The following is a 26,877-nucleotide window of genomic DNA, read 5'->3' as shown; positions in this document are numbered from 1 at the left end:
TCTCACACAGAGAAACACACGTGTGCACACACAGAGGCAGCAGGCCACACCCCACCCCCAGGCTGCAGGGAAGTGAAACCCCGCCCCAGGGAAGTGAAAGACTTTGAGCCCCGGCTTCCAGTGGGCCTTTGTGGGAACGGAACTTACAGTCACTGTCTCTGGAGCTGTTTCGAGGTAACTGGGGTCCCTTGGGTGGGGCCTGGGGCTGAGGAGTGTAGGTGGTTGGGGGCACTAGGGACTCATCTGGGCGGGGGCCTGCCCTTGGGGTGATCCTAGGGGTGGAGGGGCAGGGCAAGTGACGGAACAGGTCTCAGAACAATTTGGTCACGTTTCGTCACTTGCCAAGGCCCCAGTTCGTGACTCAGGCTCACAGATGCACAAATTCCTTTCTTAGTCTGCAAACAAGCTGTTTTTTGTAGCATTTTTCTGTGCCTTCTTCTAAAAGCGTAAGTGCCAGGCCCCAGAGGGAGGAGATGAGCACCTGGACGGGATGATGTTTCCTCCCGCTCCGCTGGGCTGCCCCTGACCAGTGCTGGACACACTTCTGTCTGGCCGGGTGGGAGGAGCCCTGGGTGCTGGCCACATGGTTGCTGTGGGGTCCATGGGGAGGACGAAGTGGGAGGTTTGGGGTGGTGGCTCCTGTTCAATGTCACTGGGGGAGAGGGAACGAGGGGTGGGGTCCTGGGTGGAGGACATGGGTGGGATAAGACGGCTCTGGGATGGGTAGGGGTGTGTGAGGGGCGGCGTCACTGTCCCCTGCCTGGAGACGTCAGGTTCGGCAAACACTGCCATCTGGGGAGAGATCCCAGGACCTGGTGAAGTGGCAGGGATTTTCCCAAAGCGCAGGTCTCAGACTTGAGGTCCAGCCCTGCCGCCCTGGAGTCTGATATAACCACTGAATAAGCACCTAGAATAATTGAAAGCCAGCCCCAGAAAGGATCTTGTACAAGCTGTCCTGATGATGATCACACTTTCAATTTTTTTAAAAAATATTTATTTATTTAATTAATTTATTTGTCTGGCTGCATCTGGTCATAGTTGCGGCACCCAGGATCTTTATTGCTGCATTTGAACTCTCAGTTCTTTAGTTGCGGCGTGCAAACTCTCACTTGCAGCCTGTGGGATCTAGTTCCCAGACCAGGGATTGAACCCGGGCCCCCTGCATGGGGAGCATGGCGTCTTATAAGTATTTTATTCCGCCTGAACGAGGTTGACACACGATTCCCACTTTGAGAAGCACTGATCTCGCCCAGTTCACCGTTGCCGCAAGTAAGGATACAGGCCCGCAGACATGAAGCGATGAGCCCGACGTCTCACCAGGACGTGCTCATTTGGGGCTGGGCCTGGGGTCGCCTCATTTACAGCCTCAATACTTCCCGGGAGAAAGGAGCATACCCTCAAATGTGCATTAGGAATTCCACATTTATGTGGTTCTAGGAGTCAGCCCTGGTCAGGTGCTGCCGGCAGACCCGACCGAGGAGCTCCTTGCTTCTGCCCACAAGCCCCCGCTCACTGGCCACCCGGGCCAGCTGCTCTTTGGGAGCTGCCGGTAGCTTCAGGGCTCAGTTTCTGAGATATCACTGTTGAGTGACTGTGCTGCGTGCTCAGCAAATCTTGCACACCCAGCGGGGCAGATCTTCAGTTCAGGGATGATTTCTTTTTTTAAAATATTTTTTCAAGGTCTTTATTGAATTTGTTACAATACTCTTTTTGTTGTATGCTTTGGTTTTTTGGCTATGCGGAATGTGATCTAGCTCCCCGACAAGGGATTGAACCTGCAACCCCTGCACTGGGAAGCGAAGACTTAACCACTAGGCTGCCAGGGGAGCCCCTGAGACAATTTCTTGTGTTATTTATTCCCTTTTTTCTCCCATATGTTGTTTCTTTTTCCTTCTGAAATGTCTGTTTTTTGGGTGTTGGGTTTCCTGAACCCAATATTCTTCTCCTTTTCTTCTCTCGTGTTTTGTCCTACTTTCTAAAATCTTCTCTTCAGTTCCATCTTTTAATATTGCTGGTAAACGTTTTAAATTTCAGCACTCATGCTTTTAATTTCTGAAAGCTCTTTCCTGTTTTGTGTATTTTTCACATCGTGCTTTGCCTGTTTCATAGATGCATATCTTCTCATTCCTGTAAGGAGGTTAACTATGGTTCTTCTGGACTTCCTTTCATTTTCTGTGCTAGTTCCTTCTCTGTGCAATTTTTTTAGTTCCTTTCTCATGCTATGGGCTTTCTTCATAAGCCTCGTGACCTTCTGCTCTCTGGTTATTAAGTGAAAGTCGCTCAGTCATGTCTGACTCTTTGCGACCCCATGGACTGTACATTCCATGGAATTCTCCAGACCAGAACACTGGAGTGGGTTTCTCTTCTCTTCTCTAGGGGATCTTCCTGACCCAGGGATCGAACTGGGGTCTCCTGCATTGCAGGCGGACTCTTTACCAGTTGAGCCACCAGGGAAGCCCAAGAATAATGGAGTGGGTAGCCTCTCCCTTCTTCAGGGGATCTTCCTGACCCAGGAATGGAACTGGGGTCTCCTGCATTGCAGGTGGACTCTTTACCAGCTGAGCCACCAGGGTTATATTTGAAAGTAAAACCCAAACAGTCTATGGCGTCTTCCTCTGAACGTGAGCAGGGCTTGCTAAGGACGAGCTCCCATCTGGAAGCTTCAAGATGAGTGTTTGTGTGAGGAGACTGTCCTTGTCTGTTTTCAGGGGTCTCTTCTCTGGGGTCTCGGAGAAGAGTTTTTTGTATGCTGCCTCCTGGTAATCTACTGAACCTCCTCCGGGTTCAACACTTAGATCAGTAGTTTCCTGCCCCCTCCCCACCTCAAGTCTACAGCTGAGTGATCTCCTCCTCCAGATATCCCAGCATCAATGTCGGGGCAGCTGGCCCTGCTCTCCCTGCTGCTGGCTGTGGTCGTGTCTTCTTTCTGCCCGGCCACATCCATGCCCGGAGATGAAACGCGAAACCAGCTGTTGACAAGAGAGAAGATGATGCGGCTTGGGGGGCATTTGGTGCTGACACAGGAAGAGGAGCTGGCCAACCAGAGGCTCAGGGCCCTCAAGGAGGCTGAGATGCATGAGGCCGTGAATAGGGGGAGCATCCTGCCCAGCATGCACTTCTTCCAGGCCAAGAACCTCATTGAGAAAAGCAAAGTGTTTAACATCCTGAAGAAGATGCCTAAAGGTAGGGGCATGGAGGGGAGAATTCTGGGGCCCTGGGGACTTAGAGGAACTAAATTGCAGCTGGCAGTTTCTCTTCTAGTGGAGCGCAGACTCCATGGGGGTTCTGTGTGCTCCTCCTCACTGGTGGTCAGGGGGTGGGGGACCACATGGTTCCTGTCCACCCTGGAAACCAAAACCCCGGCTCTGAGGGGACTCAGTGTCAGACAGACAGGGAGGGGGCCTGGGTGTCACTGGGCATCCCTGGTGGACCAGCAAGTTGTCCCCCACAAGAACCTCATCCCTCCTTTCATATGCTCTTTTCTAGCCTTTCCAGGGGCCAAGTTACCAAACAGGATACATCCTGGACAAACACATTTCTCGTAGTTCATTGCAACCATCCACTGGGAAAAAATGCACAACCTGAGAGTTGTGAGTTAGGTTCTATTTGGGGCAAAATGAAGACTATAGCATCTCAGATAATTATGAGAAACTGCTCCAAAGAGGTGGCGATGTGAGGGTGTGGGGAGCTCAGTACATATGTGATTTTGGTGAAGGGGAGTTCCTGCAATCAAGCACACATTTTTTGCAGGTTTCTGCTAGTCGTGTGTAGGTTACTGCTAGTCACGAGGAGTGGATGTCACCATGAAGGATTTCAGTGCTTTTCTAGATACGAGGAGACGTAAGAAGTGGGTTCATAAGCTCGTCTCCTGAAAATATCCAACTGTCAGAAAACTGTCCAGCCAGTTTTTCCTAGAGCACAGAGGGCCTCGTTTCTGCTCTCCACCCTGAACTCCTTTCAGGGGTGTTGAAGGCCAACAGCTGCAGCAGCTCATAATTTAATCCTTGTAGAGGTAGATGGCAAGTGCCCATTTGTAGCTGAGACTACCACAGAAATGCGTCATCACTGTGAACAGTAAAACACACACATAAATTGCAGTTTGCAGCTTGTAAGGACTTCTCTGTGCTTTTTTTTAGTATTGTAGAGATTAAAAAATGTAAAAACTGTGAGGTCCTTAAGGTCGCCTCACTGTTTGGGGAGGGAACATGGCAGAGCTCATACAGTGTGACAGCTGTCATGCGGTAAGCGTTAAGGCCAGAGAGCAGAGGAGGTGGACACTGAGCCTCGAGTCGGGGTGAGGTGTGGAGGAAGCTGCTCGATGCTGGCAGGAAGCAGGGAGCCGGCAGGCAGCGGATGGGGTGATGGGGAACTGGATGGGGAAGTCAAGAATCCTGGGTAGACAGGCCAGGGGGCAGGTGGGGCTCCTCTTCTTAAACCCTCTCACATAGCGCTGGGCCACTTGAAGACTTGTCTGGAGGTCAGGCTCCTGACAGGAGCTGGAAGCTGGTCTTCCAACTCCAAGCCTGCCTGCTGCCTCTTGAATGAGACCACCCAGGGCCCCTCCTGGTGAAGGAGGGAGTCAGGGAACCAGGAGGCTGTGGCTGGCTCTGAGCCACAGAGGGAAAGGGCCCTGGGTTCCCAGGAATTTCACCCCGTGGAAATCCCGCCCACACACTCTCCCCCTCAGGGGCCGCCCTTCACGTCCACGACTTCAGCATCGCCAGCCCGGACTGGCTGGTGAAAAATGCCACGTACAGGCCCTACTGCTATGTTTGCTTCACCCGGAGTGGGATCCCGTGGTTCAGATTTGCTTATCCGACTCCCCCAAACCCGAAGCCGGGAGAATGTCCCCAGTGGGTTTTGCTGGAGAAGTTTCGGAAGGGGCTGCATAACGTCTCGGAGTTTGACGACAGGTGGGTGTTGGTTTGTGAAGAGCTTGTCTCTCCTCTGCACAGGTGGGGGTGGCGTGCGGTGTCCCTGTGCGACAGACCCTTCTAGAAACACCTGACCTTACAAAAATCAGGAGGCTTTTTCTCTTAACTGTACAGGATGCTTTGCTTCACCATGGCGTTCCATGCCTTTCCCATCTAAGGCAAGCTCCCGGTACGTTTAGACCTGATTTGATCAGCAACTCTGCTGCTGTGTCTGGACCCTCAGCAAGGGTAGAGACAATGAAATTCCTGGCTCTCAGAGCCGAGAGGGTCCCAGGTGGACGAGATAGCCTGAAAATATCATGAGCAGGTTCCTAACAGACCTATGAAGAATTACTATAACTCTTCTAATCAGAGAACCATCTACAGAGGGCTTTCTGGAACTGTTTCCTTTATGAGTAAGAAAATGCCGCTCAGCCTGGGTAAGGAGGTTGCCCAGGGCCACACAGCTGGTGAAAGAATGGCTGAACAGGGCAGTAACTCATGTCTTGGGCTGCCAAGTCCACAGTCATTTCCATCAGACCTCAGGTGTGAGCTTGCTGGGGCTGCCCCAGTGGGATGCCAGAGATGGTGGCTTAAAGGAGAGAAGTGTATTTTCTTACAGTTCTTGGAGCTGGAATTCCGAGATCAAGGTGTGGGCAGGTTTCTCTGAGGCCTCTTTCCTGGGCTGGCGGCCAGCTATCTTCTCACTCTCTATGCAACCCTAGGGTCTCGGATGCTGGGCCTGTTCGTGCAGGGTTCTGCCCTTGGTGCTGGTGGTTTAGTCACACAGTCATGTCCAACTCTGTGCGACCCCATGGACTGCAGCCACCAGGCTCCTCTGTCCATGGGATTCTCTGGGCAAGAATACTGGAGTGGGTTGCCATTTCCTTCTCCAGGGGATCTTGCCGACCCAGCGATCAAACCCTCGACTCCCGTGTCTCCTGCATTGGCAGGCAGACTCTTTACCACCTAGCCACCTGGGAAGCCACCACCACCACCTCCTGAAAGGCCCCATCTCCAAACACAGTCACACTGGGGATTAGGGTTCAACATATGAATTTGGGGGACACAATTCAGTGCACGACACCCTCTAAGGAGAGCTTGACGTGGGATGTTCGTTCTGTGGGGTCAGCCTGGCTAAGAGGCAGAAGGCAACAGGTGGGCCTGGCTGGGGGTGTGTCCTGCCTGCTGTCTCCTGGGGAGCAAGTGCAGGTCCTGGGGTGGGGGGCCTCCATCAGGGTGCCAGGGCAAGGGTCTTGCAGGGCCGGGGTGACGGCCTGTGGCACTCCTCCCCTCACCCTCTGTGTCCTGACAGCCTGCTGAGAAATCTCACTCTGATGACGGAGAACCCCCACGTGACTTACGCAGACCAGGATGCTATCTGGGCCAAGTTCAACACCATCTTCTCCGTGATTGGGGACCTGGTGAGATACGCACCGGTGTTCCGGGACTACCTGTCCCAGGGCCTGGAGGAGTTCTACCAGGACAACGTGCTCCACCTGGAGATCAGAGCCTTGCTGTACCCGGTGAGCCATCTCTGCTCACCTCTGCTTGAGCCAGGCTCTGCTGTCACCCTGCAGAGTGACAAGGTGACACTGGCTCCCCACCCAGGTGCCCTGCAGCACCAAGCACCAGCTTCACCCCCAGGGGTCTGGTGCCTGGCCAGGGGCCGTGTGAGCGTGGAGCTCTGGAATGTGCTGGGCTGGCCCTTGCTGCCTGTCACCTCCCTTCCCCTGTGACCCCCACGTCCCAGAGTCCCCAGACACTCGGGGCCTGCTGTTGCCTGGACACCGACCTAGACTCTGGGCAGTGTCTCAAGCCTGGACGTCCTCGACCGTCTGCTTTCCTGTCAAAGTGTGCTGCAGGATGGTGACCTCAGTGCAGGGACACTGAGCCATCTGGTACATGGGTCTGGTTGCATGTAGAGTGGGGGCTGGGAAGTTCCTGGGGGTCGGTTTCTTCTGTGGGCAATAGAGATGTCTGATTTGACTTTGAGGAAGGAAGGTCAAAGGGAAAGGAATGGAAAAGATTAGGAGGAGTCCAAAAATATTCCAAAGTGTTAAAGTATTAAAAAAAATCGCTGAGTAGGACTTTGCATGTTGGCCAGTGGAAAAGGGCGACAAAGTCTCAGGTCCATGAGCTGGGCTGACCTCAGCTTTGCTGGGGGGGTCTCGGGCTCCAGGCTGGGGGCAGTGTGGGTGTCCCATGAGGAGCCCAGGGGAGCCAAGTACGGCCAAGAGAGGATGCTCCTGGTGGGTCTTTGAAGAGGACTTCTGGGGGGAGGCGGGGTTGGGGTGTCCTAGGTACTGACTGACTCCCTCTGGGGGACTCACAGGAGTGTGAATGTTTTGTAGTGCAGGGGAGCGGCTCGCCCTCAAGTTGTCCCTTGGCCTGTGGGTTATTTTGAGCAGAAACAGTCAAGGCCCATAGGACTCAAGAAGAGCCTTTGAGCTTCCCCCTAAGTAAAAAATAGCGCTTTTATTTATTTACCTATTTTTGGTTGCTGTGGATCTGCGTTGCTGGCCGGGTTTTTCTCCAGTTGCGGTGAACAGAAGCGATCTTTCATTGTGGTGTGTGGGCTTCTCATTGCAGTGGCTTCTCTTGTTGTGGACAGAGGCTGTAGGTGTGCGGGCTTCAGTGGCTGGGGCTCCTGGGCTCTAGAGCAGAGGCTGGGTAGTTGTGATGTATGGACTTAGTTGCTTCACAGCATGTGGAATCTTCCCAGACCAGGGAAGAGAGACCAGTGTCTCCTGCATTGGCAAGTAGAGTCTTATCCACTGCAGCACCAGGGAGGTCCTCCTCTAAGTTCTTAAAGAACCTAGATGAAGGGCCTGTTCCCAGAATAGAGTTGTCACCACTCTGCAGAGAATACGGCGGGTGTGGTTACGGAGACTTCAGGGCCTGAGACCAGAGTCCTCTCTCTCCATTGTCCCTGCACCAAACACTTGCAGTTTGTCACCCCGTGAATTGCCTTCCTTCCCTTTGAAGTCCCAAACCCCCACCCTCAACACCTTCTTTGTCTTGAGCTGAAGAGGATATTTAAGGCGAGGGCTTCAGCCATTTGGGTGAGTGGCTCCCTCTTCCTGGATCTCTCCCACATACAGGTGTTATGAAGCTTGTGCTTAATTTTCTCCTGTTTATCTGTCTCATGTCAGCTTAATTCTTAGACTAGCTGAAGAACCTAGAGAGGTAGAGGGAAATGCCACCCCCACTCCCCATCTACCCCGTCCCTCCCAGTCCCCACCCCCACCTGCCCTCCACCCTCCTTGACAGCTGGCCACTTGCCTAGGTGGCCCCAGGCTGCTGCAGCTCAGAAACCCTGGCAGAAGGTGAGAACCCTTATCCATCAGTCAGTCCTCGGATCTCTGCCTGCAGGGCTTTTGGAAGCAGGAGTGGTAAGAGTCTTTTTTCTCGTTTCTAAAATTAGGTCAGCAGGAGAAAATATTCGTGGAGCTGGTTCCTGGGGCTTAGAGCCTCATGGCTGGTGAAGTTGGTAGAGCTCTGGGCTTGTTAATCCTTTTCCTCCCAGAGATGGTGTCTGTTTTCCCCGTCTCTGTTGTGTCGTAAGGAGGAAAACCTTTGGCCTGATGCCTTTTCCTTTTTTCTCGTTCTGTTTTGAGAGTTTAGCCTCAGGACCAGTGAGAAAACTTGCCCTGGTCCTGCCATCCAGAAGGTGCAGGCACCAGGGCATTTAGTGGCCAGTCGGATCCAGTGGGATTCTGGGCTGTCACCGCTGGTGGGCAGCATACAATCGTGCCGGCTCCCAGGAAGGTTTGTCACAAGGGGTCCCCGTCCACGGGGGCCTCTGTCATCTCAGCCTTCACTACCGTCTTTGCTTTCTCAGACCATCTTGGGGAGCGAACTCTCTGGATCTGGTGCGGCTGTGTTCTTTGCCCTCTCCCATGACACCTCTTGTTCACGGCTAAGCCACGGAAAGCCTGATTGGTGTGGGTTAGTGTTAAGATCCTACTGTCCATGGCAGACACTTTGAACTGGAAAAACTTCTAAATTGGTAGATTTTTTTAGTGACCTCTCTTTTTACACTTGATCTTAGCCAAAAGGCCGAGAATCGATCGACCTCTCTTTTTAAACACCTGTCTTATTGGTACCAATGTTAAGACCAAAAGATGGATACAAAGAAATGTAACCTTAACTCAAACAAACAGAATGGTTTGAGAAGCAGAATGGAATGGGTCTTTCAGATGCTGATAAAGACAGTCTGTTAATTAGCAAGCCAGTGGGAAGAAGGGCCCTGGAGAAAGGAAAGGGGAAGAGGGGAGCTGTTATGGACTCTTCCCAACAAGGTGGACAATTGTAAAGGGTCACAGGGGGACCACAGGACTGGTCACAACAGCGTGGGAAACTTCAGATGGTTGTTAAGAAATGGGATGGAACAGTGGACATTCATGGGATTAAAACAGGTTTTGATACAGCACTCCCTAAGGTTGGGTGGGCTAAACGGACCTCCTACCAGTTTCCCCTACATGAAAGGGCCCCAAACAAGTCCTCCCCCTCTGTACCCCAGATTGGAGAAATTTAAAAGCCAAAATGCAGAGATGATAGCCAGTAAGCCAACCTGCAATCACCAGGGACAACAGAGGCTGTTTAACCACGTTAAAGATTGCCAGGAAGGCTTGGGTCTCTGGGCTGGATCCCTGGCCAGGGACCCAAAGCCTTTTGCAAAGCCAAGTGGAGGGAATTCCCCCGACTCCTCAAAGCGGGGGCCCCATGAGTTGTGGCACCAAAGCCACTAGTAGAGCTGACTAGGGGTGTGAAGGTAGACAAAGTTATAAAGGTCAGAATGTTGGAGCGAGTGTTTGATGGGAATGGCTGTGATGTCCAGCTGACAGTTTCCAGACTGTCTGCCCATTCATACAAATTACTGAGTGAACCAAGGCCTTAGGGACTGACTCCAAGGGCAGCAATATTTCGGTTTTGTTACCAAATGCCATAGTCTTTGTAGGCTCAGAAATTCTACTGTTTGTACACCCAGAAGTAAAAGGGCTCCAGAAACTGACGCACATTGACCAAAGTCATAAGTGACAGATGTATACACAAGAAAGTCAGAATATAGTTTGCAGAGAAAATTGTCAATTAGACCAGACATGTAGGCTTCCTGACTGGTAAATTCTCTCTTGAAGGCAAATCTGTTTATTTCAAATTGAAATATAGTTGATTTACAGTGTTGTTCTGGTCTCTGTTGTACAGTGAAGTGACTGCATTTTACACATACACATTCTTTTTCAAATACTCATTTCCACCATAGCTTATCCTAGGAGATTGAATATGGTTCCCTGTGCTGTACAGTAGGATCTTGTTGTTTATCCATCCTATATGTAATAGTTTACGTCTGCTAATCCCAAGGTCCCAGCCGTTTGCTCTTCTTCCCAGCCCTCCTTAGCAACCACAAGTCTGATCTCTACGTCTGTGAGTCTGTTTCAGTTTTGTAGATAGTCTCAGTTGTGTCCTATTTTAGATTCTACATCTAAGTGATATCATTTGATATTTCTCTTTCTGACTTACTTCACTTAGTATGATAATCTCTAGTTATATCCATGTGCTACAAATGGCATTATTTCATTCTTTTTAACAGCTGAGCAATATTCCATTGTATATATACCCCACATCTTCTTTATCCATTCGTCTGTTGATGGGCACTTAGGTTTCTTCCAATCTGGGCAATTGTAAATAATGCTGCTGGGAACATAGGGGTGTATGTATCTTTCCGAATTAGTTTTGTCTGGATATATGCCCAGGAGTGGGATTTCAGGATCATATGGTAGCTCTATTTTCAGTTTTTTGAGGAACCTCCATGCTGTTCTCCATAGTGGCTGTACGAACTTACATTCCCACCAACAGTGTAGGAAGATTCCCTTTTCTCCATATCCTCTCCAGCATTTATTATTTGCAGACTTTTTAATGACAGCCTTTCTGGCTGGTGTGAAGTGATACCTCATTGTGGTTTTCATTTACATTTCTCTAATAATGAGTGATGTTGAGCATCTTTTCATGTGCCTACTGGCCATCTGTATGTCTTCTTTGGGGAAATGTCTGTTAAGGTCATCTGCTTATTTTTCTACAGTTTTTTTCTTGCTGGATTGTATGACCTGTTTGCATATTTTGGAAATTAAATCCTTGTCTATTGCATCATTTGCAAATATTTTCTCCCATTCCATAGGTTGTCTTTTCATTTTTTATGGTTTTCTTTGCTGTGAAAACCTTGTAAGTTTGATTAGGTACTATTTGTTTCTTTGTATTTCTATTGCCTTGGGTTGAAGGCAAATCTTTTTTTAAATTTTTATTTATTTATTTTTTGCTGTGCTAAGTCTGTTGCCACACGTGGGCTTTCTCTAGGTGTGGTGAGCAGGTACTACCCTCTAATTTGCAATGTAAGCACCCTTGTCATGGTGGGTTCTCTTATTGCAGAGCACGACCTCTAGAGTTTGGGCTCGGTAGCTGTGGCACAGGGCTTAGTCGTCTCACAGAACATGAAATCTTCCCGGACCAGGGATCGAACCTGTGTCCCCTGCATTGACAGGTGGATTCTCAACTACTGAACCACCAGGGAAGTCTGAAGGCAAACCTTAACTTCTACTGAAGCCAAACTATCTGATATTTTTCTCCTTCAGAAGCTGATAAATTTTTAAATCCTGGGTGGCATCCCTAAAGGAACTCTATTGCCCTAGTGTGACTAGCTGGGTTGGCAGGCCCAGGTGGTGGCTGATCCTGCCCTGAGAACCAGTCATTCGAGAGTCAGGGCCCCTTCCCCCCACCCACCAGGTCTCTACTCTCCTGTGCATCCTGGACTGGCCCCCTTTCCCTTGGGGTATGTTCGTCCTCCTCCAGGTCATCCCAGGTGAGGGTGGGCATCTCTACCAGAATCTGGTGTTTGTTTGATGGTTTAATGCTGAGTACAGACTTTTGTTCCTATTTCTGATTCTTGGGAAGTGGGAGTGGGACTGACCTTGTCCCCAGGAGAACCTTTGCCAGCCTTGTGAGCAGAGTCAATAAGTACAAATGCTCCTTTCAACAGGAAAGAGAGGGTTCAGTCCACCTTCCATTAGGAGAAAAATTTTGGAAAGAGGTGAGCTGGCCTAGCGCTGGCCTGTGCAGGGCAGAGAACAGGGGATCTTCTAGAACCATCATTCCCAGTTTGCCCTGAAATCCCATCTCTCCCCCAGCCTCGGCTCCCCCCTCCAGTCCATCCTCCTCTGGAGTCTGGCTTAAGCCCCGCCTCCCCTTCCCCCTTCCTAGAACTGGCTTCCTCCCAGCCCTGGATCCCCAGTTAGACTATGAGTCATTCCAGACCACCTCCCCCCACCCAGGTCCTCCAGAAGCCCCAGGAGTGGTCATCCCACTCAGGGTGACGAGTGTACATGGGACTAATCTGGAGGTGCTCTTTGGCCCCCAACCTCCCAGGATCCCAAATCTGGGGTCTTGAGTGGGGTCAGGAAGCTGCCCATTTAATTAGCCAGCCACCCCCGCCCCCACCCTGAGGTTCTAATGCAGGTTCTCTGACCCAGACCACACTTTGAGACCTTTTCCAAGCACTTCATCTGCACTGTCTCATCTGAGCCTCATAATCTGCCCGTTACAGCCGTGGGAATGAGGCGAGGAAGGGTCGAGGGGCCTGGCCCAGGCCACGTGGGCAGTGAGCAGGGACTGGGCTTTGAGACTTGCGGGTCCACACTGCATCTCAAGAGGCACTCCCCAAGGGGGTCCGGCCCAGGGGTCGCTTCCTGTGGTCACATCCTGCCGGCTTTCTCAGAGTAGGGAGTGGGAGGGAGGCCTCCACACGGGGAGGGGAAAAGGGGAGAGATGGCGGGGAGAGAGGATCTGAGCCCGTGGAGGGCATCTGGGGAAGTTGCTGGGGAATTGCAAGGAGAGTTGGCTTCCTCACCCCCTCCCCCTCTTGCCACGCCCCCTGGGGACAACTGGCTCCAGGGTCTCCCCTGGGGAGCCGCCCAGCTCCCCTCTCTCCCCACCCTCTCCAGACCCAGCCAGGATTCCAAGAAGGTGGAGGCCCAGGGGCATGGGATCTGCCCATGGTTCTGGCCTGACCCCGGAACAAAGGCCCCTTGCCGTGGAGAGTCTCGGGCTGACGCCCCCATTCTCCAGAGTAGGGGAGCCATCAACACGTTACCAACCCAGACGTCTGCCCTGGAATTCTCTTCTGAGCCCCGGCCTCCCCTCCCTGCTTGTGGGGCTAATTCAGGGCCTGGGATGAGGTTTGATGGACTAGGCCAGCCTCCTATTGTGTCACTAATGCTCCATCACAAAGGCCACTCGTCCTTAGCAACAGTTGCTAGGCGGGTCTGATCTCCCCGGGCCCCATCCCTGCCCCCATGGCTGGAATCGGAGGCTCCAACTGGATCGGGCCAGCCTACCGAGCAGAGCTTCCAGGGGTTTATCCTCAGGAGCTCGCCCAGTTGGCCCTGACCCGTGGGCGGTCTTGCGGTCAGGGGGACATGCCCGGGAGCCCAGGATGGTCGTTCCCAGACACCTCCTTGGATGCTGTCACTGGTGTGACCAGCGGTCCTAGTGCTCCCCCTATCCACCCCCCGTGTTTTGTCATGGATTCTCAGCAGACCCCTTCCCTAGGAACTCCACCTGGCTTTTGCTGTAGTGGCAGTGTTTCAAGCTACTGCTGCTGCTCTGGGGAATCCTGAGGGCAGCACCTTCTACAATGTTATTCTGTGACTGTGCTCCTCACAAGACTGAAACCTAGAGGCCCATGATACAGGAGAATCACCTGGGCAAGTTTTAAAAAAAACCAGCTTCTACCCCAGGGAATCTGATTTAATTAACCCAGGGTAGGACCCAGGCATTTTCTTCTCCCTGGGTGGCTGGAGACTTTGAGACCACCCCCCACCATGCCTCCAAGTAAACTGGGAGCAGGAGCGAGTTTCTTACCCTTTCTAAGCCTCAAAATCCTCATCTCTAAAATGTGTACTAGGGGAGCATGTGTACTAAGTCTTTGCTGTCGTGTCTAACTCTTTGCGACTCTGTGGACTGTAGCCCACCAGGCTCCTCTGTCCATGGGATTCTCCAGCAAGAATACTGGAGTGAATTGTCATTTCCTCCTCCAGGAGATCTTCCTGACAGTAGGGATTCAAATTTTCGATCCCTTCTGATCCCTAGAGCTTGTGCTCTGCAACAAGAGAAGCCACCCAAATGAGAAGCCCACTCACTGCAACTAGAGAGTAGCTCCCACTCTCAGCAACTAGAGAAATGCTCATGCAGCAACAAAGACCCAGCACCGCCAAAACTAAATAAATAAATACAGTTTCTTGTAGTGACCGTGTTTCACGCCATTGCTCAATTCTAGGGATCGAATTTGGATCTCCTGCATTGCAGGCAAGATTCTTTACCGCCTTAGCCAGCAGGGTTCTTCATCTCTAAAATGAGACCCAGCTGACAGCGCAACGCCTGGCGAATAGGACAAGCTCCATGGGTGCTTGTTCAGAGAGTCAGGCTCTCCAGGTGAAAGCTGGCTGCATCTCCAGTCAGAACCTCTGGGTCCTAGTTTCTGGTTTGACACAAACGGATTGTGTGACCTCGAGCAACTCTGACCCCAAATGTCCCTTCTGTTCCTTCAGCTTCATATTCTCTAATTCCATGATATCACAGACAATGGAAATTTGTAATCTTACACTGGTTTATGAAAGTTGTATGTAGTTTGAATAACTTCCCCACAAATTTACAGTTCCTCAATTAAACTATAGTTAAGGGTTGAGATAATCTGAATTGAATCCAATGTGTTTTTTTTTTTTTTTGATGTGGACCATGTAATTAAGCTTTAATTGAATTTGTTTCAACATTGCTTCTGTTTTATGTTTTGGTTTGGTTTTTGGGCCACAAGGCATGTGGGATCTTAGTTCCCTGACCAGGAATAGATCATCCCTTCAGACTCTGCACTGGAAGGGGAAGTCTTAACCACTAGACTGCCAGGAAAGTCCCAGAGGCCAACATTTTTTTTTTTAACCCTTTTACTAAATCACTTCACTTTAAGAAATTGTGTTTATTTATTTAGTTTTGGTGGTGCTGGGTCTTTGTCGCTGCGCGGGCATTTCTCTAGTTGCTAAGAGTGGGAGCTACTCTCTAGTTGTAGTGCATGGGCTTCTCATTGGGGTGGCTTCTCTTGTTGCAGAGCACAGGCTCTAGGCATTCAGGCTTCAGTAGTTGCAGCACTCGGGCTCAGTAGTTGCGGCACACGGGCTTAGTCACTCCACAGTGTTCCGTTCTTGGGGACTGCAAATTAAACTTGCAAAAGCCACATTAACAGGAGAAAAGGCATAGCAAGTTTATCTGACGTTAATGTTTTAACTTTATGTGCATGGACACCTTCATGGAAAAGAAGTGAAGACCCAAAGAAGTGGGTAGACCAGGTTCTTATATACTATTTTAACAAACGGTGATAAATTGTGGAGAAGCAGTAAGACAAAGGAAAGGGGGTTTGGCTGCTAGGAGTAGCAACTTGTGGGATGGTCAGTGTATGGGGGAACTAATAGAAGATAGGGGCTATTTTGTCAGGTTTGTTTGTTCAGACCTAGCTTGGTGCCCAGTTTCTGTCTCTGCTGGTAAGGGTGGGTGTTTCTCCTTCTGGAATAGGAGCTGGAAGGCGGTGCCTTCCAGACAGAAATATACGTCCTGCTCTGAGGCAGACTGGCAGGCACGGAGATCTGTTTGCCTTTGTGCTTCTTATTTGCCTTTAGCTCAAAATAGTCCTGCACAAAGTGACAGGTTTGGGGGTGGCACATTCTGATACACTTCGGGACCCCCCAGAGATGGAGAAGCAAAAAGCCTGCTCTTCTCCATTGTGTTTTTTACTCTGTCAAGCCCACTGTGCATCCCTGGATCTTCCCACTCTGCCCCTGGCCATGCCATCTTGGTGTCCCTAGTGGCTTGGCTACCTCAGGGTCCCCCGTCTTGGGGTGGGAGAGTGGGGAGATGAAGAGGGTCCTCAGACCACTCTTTCTGGCTGGCATCATGTCCTCAGCTTGCCTGCTTCTCATTTGCTGCACAAACACATCCTGAGTACCGACTGCTTGCCAGACACTGTTCTAGGTGGAAGGACCCAGGCCCGAATGAGAAGCAGATATCCCAGCCTCACAGCACCAAGAACATCATCCCATTCAGGGCTGGGACTTCTGGTCAACCTCAGAGGCCATCAACCAGGCTTTGGAGATTGTTGGCAGTGGGGAATGGAGTTCTGCCTTGCTCACCTCTGATATCTGGCTTGGACCCTGCTTCCCTCATAGGTGTATGAACTGGACGGGACGGTCTACGGCCGAGAGTGGTTGGTAAGGACTTACGAAGAAGTGGCTCGTAATTTTGCAAAAACACATCCTGGGTTTATTGGAATCAAACTCATTTTTTCGGATCACAGGTGAGAGTGAGTGAGGCTGAGCCTGGAGGAGCTGGGAGGACAGGCTGTGGGCAAAGCCATGGGGATGAGAGGGGATGGGACAGGAGGAGAAAGGGGTGAGGAGGTGCAGGGAGGCTGTGGCCAGGAGCAGAGACCCCTAGGGCCCAAGCACCATGGGCTCTATGTGCCATGGAATTCCAGGATGTGGCCCACCCTGGCCTGGGTGGTCAGTTATGGGATTAGTGTTTTTCCCTGAATGTTTTGATGGTTTTGTTTCAATCTGTGGCTGGGTTCTGCCTCACAGCAGCCCCATCTGTATGGCATGCTCACGCACTGCGAAGGCACACCCACCCTTGCTCCAAGCAAGAGCAGAAAGCCTACAGGAATTCACCTGACTTTACCAAGGAAGAGTCTCCCTCTTGTTGAGGGGCAGTCAGTCTGGATAGACTGTGCCGTGTCCAGCTGGAGGGCTGGGGAGGGGCAGCCACCCCACCTTCTAAGCTATGGGAGGTGGGAGGGCAATCAGACCTCCCTGGAGCCCCTCTCCTCCTGGTGAGACCTGCGGCCCCTGGAGCTGGTGGGCCAGGGTGGAGCTGGCAGTTGTGGACGGTGAAGGCTCCCTGGGGGCTGGGGGCAGGAGCTTAAGGGCAGGGCTTCAGTGCCAGCTGCTGTGGGTGCAAGGAGGGACAGGCAGGTGAGGGGGGCACAGAGCTACGGATCAGAGTGGGTGGGCCAACACCTTCCCCCATCATGGGCCTGCGCCTTTTCTCTTGGTGCTCCTGTAGCGATGCTTTTGCCTGGTCCCTGGTCTGGGCTGGAAAGGAGAGAGGTTTGGGGGAGATGAGGTAGCTTGGTCATCTGGTTTCCGGAGCACCCTGGCCTTTTTGACTGAATCAGGGGCCAGGCCCACGTGTCCCCGAGGGACTGGGTGGCCGTGGGGTTTCACAGGTGACCAGAAAGCAGAGAGCTGGACGTTTCCAGGACCATCTCTCAGGGACACAGGGCAAGTTTCGATCACGGCCACTTTTCTTCATCCAAATGCAGACAAGTAAAACCTAATCTGTGGGCCCCTACCCCACTGGCTTTCCAGAGACTTGGTCCCTCTGGAGCAGCAAGAGTCCTTGACAGGAATGAATTTGGGCAAAATTTCCGTGTTTAAGAGGGACTCAGCAGCCTGGTGGAGAAGGCAATGGCACCCCACTCCAGTACTCTTTTGCCTGAAAAATCCCATGGACGGAGGAGCCTGGCAGGCTTCAGTCCGTGGGGTTGCTAAGAGTCAGACATGACTGAGCGACTTCACTTTCACTTTTCACTTTCGTGCATTGGAGAAGGAAATGGCAACCCACTCCAGTGTCCTTGCCTGGAGAATCCCAGGGACGGGGGAGCCTGGTGGGCTGCCGTCTATGGGGTCACACAGAGTTGGACACGACTGAAGTGACTTAGCAGCAGCAGCAGCAGCAGCCTGGATGGAGTAGGGTCCTGTGCAGTTGTGCCAAGGGTTTGAGATGCGGCAGCTGGGAACCCTGGACGTTGTCGGCCAACCACTCGGGAGTTGATACCCGTGTTTCTCTCTGTCTCTCCCACAGAACCCAAAACGAGTCCCTCATCAAGAAATCCATCCAGACAGCCATGGATCTTCGAGCCAAGTTCCCTGAGATAGTGGCGGGGTTTGACCTGGTAATGGGCCCAATGCGAAGCCCCCAGGGAAGGGCTGAGGGGCACCACTGATACCTTCCCTTGGGGTCTTGGGGGGTGAAGGGAGAGCAGAAGAGGTCAGAAGAAGGCTGGAAAGAGTAGTTCCCGAACAAGAAAGGCCATGAGGAGGGGCTGTGCCCACTCCCCGGTCTCCACACTGGGCATGACACCTGGCTCTTCAACCCGCAGCCCAGGGTGGGTGTCTGGAAGCTGAGGTGTGGCTGGGCCTTGGAGGGTTCTGTCTGGGATTCCAGCACATCCTTGGGTGGTGTCGCCCCCGCTCCCATTCCCCTCTTTCCTAAATAACAGCTGGGCTGTACTTCCAGGTGACAATTTCTTAAATCTCGTGAAGAAGCTAAGTTAGTGTAACCAGCTAGATGCACCTGACCCCCCCTTCCGGAATCTGCACATCTTACCCAAGACAGCTCAGGCTCTTGCTCTCAGACCCAGCGGGGCCCCGGAGCATATCTCAAGGGCTTGTTTTCTCTGGACCAGGGTGTCCTCCTGGGGTCCTTGGGGGCTGCTCACAGGATCCAGCCTCCCCAAAATAAGGCAGGTGGTTATATCAGGGCCACACAGGTCTCTTTTCTTCCCCAGTCCTGCTACTGGTCTCTCTTTATGGCTGTGACAGAGGCCTTGGCAGTGGTGGCAGGGCACTCCAGCAAGGTGAGGCAGGGGACCGGCAGGTGCCCCATGTGCCTGCTCTGTCCTACAGGTGGGGCGCGAGGACACAGGCCACACCCTGTACGACTACAGGGAGGCTTTGATGATTCCAGCCTCGCAGGGCGTTCACCTGCCTTACTTCTTCCACGCGGGAGAGACTGGTGAGCCTGCGACACCATCGGGCACAGGGCTGATGGGCAGGGGCCCCTCAGTATCTCCGAGGCCACAGACGGGACCCTGGCTGGTGGGGTGGCAGCCCTGCGGTGGCTCAGCGCGCGTGTCCGCTTCTCGCACGTTGTTGAGTCTGTGCTGATAGCAGCGCCCGGAGAAGGGGCACAGTGGTGCTGGGGCGGCTGCGCTTCACACACCTTACCTGTGGCTCTCCCCTGGTCTGGCCAGGAGGGCGCCCCACCCCCATCTGCAGGCAGGAGCCTGAGGCTCCATCGAAACAGGGTGATTGGTCCATCAGAAGGAGCTGGGAACCCTTTCTGATGATGTCAATTTCGTAACGAGCAAACCCTGCTTTCGAGGTGGACACGTGCAAAGTCACACCCTGGGAGGTGGGGGGAGAGGGATCAGCAGGCCAGTTCTGTGACTGGGAGGCACTGTCCACCCCCACCAGGCTGGGGGGGGGGAAGCTGTCGACTCCCACCAGGCTGGGGGTGGGCTGCCTGTCCACACCCACCAGGCTGAGGAGGGACTGCCTGTCCACGTTCATCAGGCTGAGGTAGGGGACCTTAGTCTGCACCCACCAGGGTGAGGGGGCCCAGCTCTGCTCAAGCAGCCTGGCGGCCCTTGTTTCTGAACTACCATCTGCCCGGCCAGTTCTCTGCCCCTCAAAGCTCTGTCCATGGGCTCACTGGTCATCGCTCAGCCTCCAGACGCTCCTCAAAACATGTAAACCCTCAGCAAAAGCAGCAGGTCACGACTGCAACATCAGATCTCGGGGAAGATTTGGAGGGCTTAGATCTGTTGCACCCCAGCCCCGCACCCCTCAGAGCATCCGAGGGTCTGGCCACCTGAGAGGACCAAGGAGCCAAGGGCAGAGTCAGGATTTCACAGCCAAGCTGAAACCTGGGGTCTCACACCGGCTCTATATCTCTTTTTCCAGACATTTCAAGTCCATTTGGAGCCAATTTAGATCAAAGCTGTTCTAGGAGATGTAAAGAATGGTTTGTGGGGGATGAGAAGCTGGGATGGGTCAGGGCGGGGCAGGGGACATTGCAGTTGTTAGCCTTGAAGGCCCTGAGGTTTGGTTGGGAAACCATAGTCATCTCTGAAATAAACTCAGTGCCATGACATGGTCCTAGGAGAAGATTTTGGCAGGACTTGAATATTTAATGGGCTTCCCAGGAGGCTCCAATACTTTGGCTGTCTGATGTGAAGAGTGGACTTATTGGAAAAGACCCTGATGCTGGGAAAGATTGAGGATAGGAAGAGAAGGGTTCAACAGAGGATGAGATGGTTGGATGGCATCACTGACTCAATGGACATGAGGTTGAGCAAAGTCCAGGAGATAGTGAAGGACAGGGAAGCCTGGCATGCTGCAGTCCATGGAGGTGGCAAAGAGTCAGACACAACTGAGTGACTGAACAAAATCCAGGTGGCTCAGTAGGTAAAAAAATCCACCTGCAATGCAGGAGAACTAGTGTTCGATTCCTGGGTAGGGAAGATCCCCTAGAGGAAGGCATGGCAGCCCACTCCAGCATTCTTGCCTGGGGAATCCCACGGACAGAGGAGCCTGGTAGGCTACAGTCCATGAGGTTGCAAAGAGTCAGACATGACTGAAGTAACCTAGCATGCACCTTTAAAAAAAAAAGAAAGGAAAACATCTTGGAAAAAAAAGCCTTAGGAAACCAGTGAAAATTCTTCTAAAGTACATGCTCTTACCAGCATTGGGAATTCTTGGGCTTCGTTCCCAAGAGAAAGGTGGAATTTTCACATTTCACATGTGGGTCAGTTAGGATGCTTTTGGTGTCCAGCAATGGGGTCCACACACCTGGTAGGCCCCACTTTTAGGTCTGCTGTGATTGTTCACCGTAATCAACCTTGCTGTCCTGGGCCTGGGATCTCTCCCCATTTAGTCACAGATAGTGAAGTCACATCCAGGTGTGACCACATCCAGTGAAGCCGAAAAACAGCTGTTTCCTCCAGGGCATCTCCCTGAATGGGGGAGCGGGGAGCTGCAGGAGCCCCCCACCCCATCCCAGGCTGCTGGGGAGGCTGGCAGAGTCAGAACGGTCTTCTCACCTTTAACCAGGAGGCCCTGCCAGCCGGAAGGTCCAGTGGGGTGGCTCATTCCTGCTGGCCGCGGCTACCTTGCCATGGGTTGTCCCAGGAGTTTTGTTAAAGACGGAAATTAAAGTAAGTGCAGATAATACAAGTCGTTACAGTGACAGAGTCTGCAGCACACCGTAAAGATCTTACACATAAAATTCCAAGAAAACGGTTTCTAGAAACAAACATAAGGTGGAAAGAAAGAATATGGGGAAAATGGGGGCAGGGAATTCCCTGGTGGTCCAGCGGTTGGGGGTCTGTGCTTCCACTGCAGGTTTGATCCTTGATCAGGGAACCGAGATCTCGCGTGCCACCTGGTTCGGCCAAAAAAAAAAAAAAGAATACGGACTGTGGGTCGAGGAGACCAAGACTTGAAACCCACTTTTCCTGCTCTCTACGTGAGGACCTTCCCTTAGCCTATAAAGCCTGTGTGGGTTTCCGCTTCCTCACCTGTTACACACGTACACACGTACACATAGGCAGGCCGTACCCCCTCTGCACCGTTGTCAGAAGAAAAAGTGTGTGCACATTTGTGTTGATGTTCATTTCTCTTCCTTTTCCTGCCTGGGAACTCTGGGGCCTTCACCTGCCGAAGGTCTGGGGTCCCATCCATCCTACTGAAGACTCTTCTCTATTCCCAGATTGGGAGGGAACTTCTGTAGACAGAAATGTTCTGGATGCCGTGATACTGAACGCGACCCGGATTGGCCATGGGTTTGCTTTGAGCAAGCACCCAGCGGTCTTGGCTGAAGCCCGGAAGAAGGACATCCCCATCGAAGTCTGTCCCATCTCCAACCAGGTACCGGCCTCCCCAGCCTCCCTCCCTGTGGTCGCTCCATGATGCCCTTGCTCTTTGTGTCTCTCCACTCTCTCTCTCTCTCCAGTGTTCATGAAGCTTTTTAGGAATGGCCTTTGCTTAAACCGTTCCCAGTAATGAGGTTCCCCAGTGGGGCAGGACCGTGGGCGAAGCTGTGGACAGAGCTAAAGGGGCTCTGTGCTCAGGACAGTGGCTCAAGCTGGGCCAAGGGAGACCAGATGTTTGAGTAGGACTGGCTCTTCCTGCATCAGGACTTTGCCCAGAGTCGTCCTGACGCTCAGAACAATTACAGGGAGAGAAGGGCCCCATCCTGCTCACGGCCTCACCTCCCTCGTGACGAGTCCTCAAGGATCCATGCTTGTCTCTGCCCGGGCAGGTCCTGAAGCTGGTGTCCGACCTGAGAAACCACCCCGCCGCCGTCATGATGGCAGCCGGGTACCCCATGGTGATCAGCTCAGACGACCCCGCGGCCTTTGGGGCCAAAGGCCTGTCCTACGATTTCTACGAGGCCTTCATGGGCATCGGCGGGATGTCGGCCGACCTGAGGACGCTCAAACAGCTGGCCATCAACTCTATCGGGTGAGTCTGCCGCGTGAACCACTCCACCACTCTGGGGTGTGGGCAGAGGTCCAGAAGGTTCCCGTGAGCTTCTCTGCCTCTTATGCCTTTACTGCTCTCGGAGTGGGGACATGGAGCCCTGCCAGCACCCGAGGTCCCCTCCCAGGCTGACCTGGGCATCTCGCCCCCACCACAGGTACAGTGCCCTGTCGAAGACCGAGAAGAAGTCTGCCATGGAGACCTGGGAGGAGAGGTGGCAGAAGTTTGTAGCTGGGCTGGCCAGGGGCCCCAAGTGAGGGGACGGCTGTCTGTCACCCTCCATCTCTGCTTCCCTCCTCCCAATGGTCCAGAGTCCAGGGAAGTCACTTCCGTTTGTCCATCAGGTCGCTGTGACTCTGGCCTGACTCACATGAGCCCCTAACTCATCTCCCTCTTCTCTTTGCCCTCTCTGGCTCATTTTCCCCAGAGCGGTGACTGTTTCAAGTTAAATTAAACCAGGGTACTCCACTGTGACAATTCAGAGCACTTAGAACCCGCCCCCACAAGCCCCCACCGGGCTCCCAGCATCCTATGAACAGGGGTCCCTCCCATGTCGTCCCACCCCAGGCACCCAAGCACACTGGCCTCTGGCCTTGGGCCCCTCCTGGCTCTCTCTGCCGGGAATGTTCTTTCTCCCCACTTCCGTCTGCTGCCCCCTGTCATCCTCAGGCTTCGTTTCATGTCCTAGACTCAGAAAGACTTGTCCCTTGGGGCACCTTGCTCGCTTCCTCCTGACTTCACCCGATGTGTCATTATGGATTTATTTCTGCACGGCCTCCCTCCCCCAGACCTTCAGCTGCACAGGCACTCGTGGCCGGTTCACATCCACGGCGAGCCAGGAGCCTAGCCTGCCCCTTGCCTGGTCGGCCCTCAATAAACGTGTTGCAAGAGTACCTGTGCCCTGTCGTGCTGAGCTGGGTCAAATCCGTCTCCCAGCCCGGCCCTTGGGAGAAAGAGGGAAAGGAGCCAGCCTGGCTTTGCTGGGTCCTGGGTGTGGAGGAGAACCAATGCCTTCTTTACAAGGCCCAGTGATGTGAGTCTTCTTCTTATCCCCCATCCCCTACATGGAGCCCGCAGGACCTCCCCTCGGGCCCAGGCTCCTGATGCTGGACAGCCTGCTGACTGGGGTCCTCAACCACAGGCTGGTTCCCAGAGGGAGTCAGATATTCTCGAAGACCTTTTGATTCACAGCCTTCACCAATCCCATGGTGGGGCATACAGGTCCCAGTTCAGCTGACTTCCATTCAATGGATGGTGACAACAGAACATAGCAGAATGGGCTTCGGCAGCATGTTGCCATGGTCACGGGGGTCTCCTAGGAGTGTAGGGTCTCTGATTTGGGAAAACAAACCAGCTGTGGTGCCTTCATTCCTGTTAAACAGGCAGAGTCCAAGCAGAGAACCAGAAACACCAGTAGGGCCAGACCTGAACTCACCAGGTTGCTGCTGGCAGAGAAGGGAAAGCTGGTTTCACACACACCTCCTGGGACTTCCTGAGGGGCCCTGACATGCTGATCTTCTAACCTGTGTTAATTGAATTCTTATAAACAAAATTATGGTGCATAGTGGGAGGGGGGCTTGCTGTTTTAGGAAATCTGTAGCAAAAGCTCCTGTTCACAAAACACCTTTTTCTGATTTGAACTCCAGGAGTCTATATTTCTTAGACTGAGATCAAATTCCTTTTTAAAACTCTTTTATTATCATTTTGGCTACCCTGGGTCAAATCTCTCTAGGCTGAACACTCTCAGTTTCAAGCGGAGGGGGCAGAGACCCTGCCTTCTGATGGAAGATGTTCAAGGTCACATTAGCGGAAGGACACGAAAGATGACATAGAAAATGTCTGGAAGATACAAATATCACGTAGTGATTTTTCTGGTTCTACCATTTCTTCTATATTTATTAGCTGCCATTCTTCCGCAAGAAGAACTTTTTCTCATTGATCAATTGGTTGATTACCAGTATGGCTCATGGATTCTGACTATGAGTGGATTATAATCTATGACCAGTTATTTATTTTGATGCCCAGCTTTTGTAGACATGGCCATGGGAACTCTGTTAAGCTGGCTCCTGAGACTCTTGGATAAATTCCTATTATTCTTTGAGCACTTATCTGCTTTCTGACACAACAAAATGTTTAAGGTTCATTTTACACTTCCCATGTCTGTGGCTGAAGATCAACCATTTCTCCAAACAGCTTTGGTTCTTTTTCACAGAGAATAATATTTAGAAGCCTTGATCTGGGCATTAGATGTTCCTGTTGCTACTGATGTGTGTAAAAATAGTCAGACACACATAAATACAACTTATACATGTATGTGTGTGCTTAGTCACTTGGTTGTGTCTGACTCTTTGGGACCCCATGGACTGTAGCCCACCAGGTTCGTCCGTCCATGGGATTTCCCAGGCAAGAATACTGGAGTGGATTGCCAATTCCTTCTTCAGGGGATCTTCCTGACCCAGGGATCAAACCCTTGTCTCCTGTGTCTTCAAGACTCTTTACTCACTGAGCCATTGGAGAAGTCCAATTTATATATGTTAGAATGCAATATATATTTAGACACATACATTTTATCTGTTTCCCAATTGATCTGAGTTTTAAAATAAACCATGGATCTATAACCACATCGCCAATTCTATTAAAGACCGTAGGGTTGATTCCAGCCTCAGCCCTCCCATATCCCTCTGTTCCCCACCAGTGAAAACCTGGCACCCAAGACCTCCAAGGCGTCTTCAAGGCATCTTGATATTTGCTGATGCCCTTGTTTGTGGTCCATCTTGGACCTCCACTGCTGGCTCTTCCACTGGCCCCTCCCACTGGTCCCAAATGCCTCCAGGGAATGGAGAGGACAAGGGAAACGTTTGGAAGAAGAGAAACCTGTGGGCTTTCAGTGCTCAGGAATGACTTAACAGATTTACTGGTGTTACTGAAGCTGTATCTCAGGGGCATTCACCCCCTTGCAAGAGAAACTATGTATTAGTGATTTTAAATCTACTCTAAGAGGGACCTTCAAACTCGTCATGAAGCCTCAGGGGCTCCAGTCCAGGTGGGCTTTCATCCGGGATGAGGCAGATGCAGAGCCCAGAAGATCAGTTACAGTGAGGTCAGCACTCCAGCCTGGAAGGGAGCCTGAGGCTCTGAAACGATCTTCTATAGTCGGGAGGCACTGCCAGGAACTTCCTCAGGAAGACCTGCCTGTTGAATTTTTACAGCTCACCAGCAAATAGGACTCTGTCACCCACCTTACCCACCCCGAATGGATCCCCAAATGTCCCTTTCCGCAGATGAGGTGCTTGAATGACTGATATGAGCCATGCCTCTTGCAAGACTGGACCCCTTGAGGTCTGGCTGCGTGTAGATGCATCTATTGGCTGAAATTAAATCAGACTGCTGGATTATAACTGTTATTTTCACATACATAGTATATAATACTTTAAATAGCAGTCATCCTAAAAACAATGTAACCTTCTTTGTCCTTTCTTCTGTGTCTGGAAGCTGTTCATCCATGGTGTGGGGTCTGGCAGCATAGTGGGGGTGGCGAGCACTTTCAGATGAGAAATAACCGTAGCTCCTAGTTCTCACTCAGATGGTGTGGCCCAGGCAGAGATACTGGGTTCCACTGGGTCCAAGCGTTTCAGCCAATAGCCTTCAGGGTGGCCAGGATCCAGCCTTCCAAAGGGCCTTTTCCTAGGGACTGTCTGGAGACCATGTTAGGGGGATGAGGTCTGCTTGGTCCAGCCAGACCTCCCTGGGGCTAAGCCCCCTCTGGGGGGTAAGCGTCAGGGGACTGGAAGTTTTAGATTCACAGAATGAGAGTTGGGAGAGGTCCGAAGATCACTTTATCTAACCTAACTTGAAGTGACAGGGACTCAACTGGGGCCCGGAGAGGGCCAGTAACTCTCCAGGTCACACAGCAGGTGTGCTCACCCTACAACACGCAGCTATTTTCTCTCCTGTCAGGGGTTCGTTTATTGAGGGTGGAGTTCACGCTAATCAGCTCCTAACCCACCCACGACAGTCGCTCCATTCTTGTCTCAGTTCAATGAGGCCCGGACTCGTCAGGCTTCAGGCGACAGGCTGACCCTTCTCCTGACCCACTCTTGAGACCCCTGGTTAGCCTTCGGCAGTGTTCCAGCCCCGGAAACCGTCCCGGCTTCCTGTGGCCCGGGAGGAACGGATTCTTGCCCGGAGCCTTTGTCCAGGGTCCCCCGCCCCCAGGGATTGTCGTTTGGTGGTAAGTGGTCCGAGGAAGAAGCAGGAGCTACGCGCGGTGCGCACCTGTGGCACCTGCGTTGGCAGCACCCGCGGCGGGCGGCGCGCGGCTGCCCTCTCGTGGCCACCGGAGGTAGCGCAGGCGCCGCCGCTCGCTCCCAGCGCCCTCCCGGGGGTTCAGACCCGCCGGTTGCCGTGCGCTTCCTCCTTCCAGGTGAGCGAGCAGACCTGGAGGCACGGCGTCGGCCTTCTCGCTTGCACTGCCCGCCTCCCCTGCTTTGCTCCCGCGCCCCATCCGCTCCGGGAAGAAAGGCCGGCTCCTGCCGTGGGCGTCCTGC

At 52.4% G+C, this 26,877-nt stretch overlaps 1 protein-coding gene and 1 long non-coding RNA gene across 3 annotated transcripts; one reads left to right on the top strand and one right to left on the bottom strand.

The window, feature by feature from the left end:
* Positions 1-122: 122 nt before the first annotated feature.
* Positions 123-23,223, top strand: ADA2 (adenosine deaminase 2). Of its 2 annotated transcripts, none has more exons than XM_081589907.1 (10): positions 123-174; positions 2,857-3,183; positions 4,688-4,913; positions 6,229-6,439; positions 16,175-16,302; positions 17,868-17,958; positions 18,692-18,800; positions 21,558-21,715; positions 22,110-22,312; positions 22,488-23,223. In XM_081589907.1, the coding sequence occupies exons 2-10, from the start codon at positions 2,871-2,873 to the stop codon at positions 22,585-22,587; spliced, it is 1,539 nt and encodes a 512-aa protein (XP_081446033.1). In that variant the 5' UTR covers positions 123-174; positions 2,857-2,870; the 3' UTR covers positions 22,588-23,223. The 2 variants fall into 2 exon arrangements, with proteins under 2 accessions (XP_081446033.1, XP_081446034.1); XM_081589908.1 differs by having other exon boundaries at positions 123-446.
* On the bottom strand, positions 21,055-23,617 carry LOC145545440 (uncharacterized). Its single transcript, XR_014082082.1, has 3 exons — positions 22,060-23,617; positions 21,367-21,572; positions 21,055-21,230 (listed from the first exon to the last, which is right to left on the bottom strand). It is a non-coding gene; the product is annotated as an uncharacterized LOC145545440 (long non-coding RNA).
* Between the last annotated feature and the right edge of the window lie 3,260 nt (positions 23,618-26,877).

Source organism: Giraffa tippelskirchi, chromosome 4 (assembly GCF_054371585.1).
Source record: "Giraffa tippelskirchi isolate mGirTip1 chromosome 4, T2T-mGirTip1v1.2.pri, whole genome shotgun sequence".
Lineage (NCBI taxonomy): Eukaryota > Metazoa > Chordata > Mammalia > Artiodactyla > Giraffidae > Giraffa > Giraffa tippelskirchi.
This window is presented reverse-complemented; position numbering and strand designations above follow the sequence as displayed.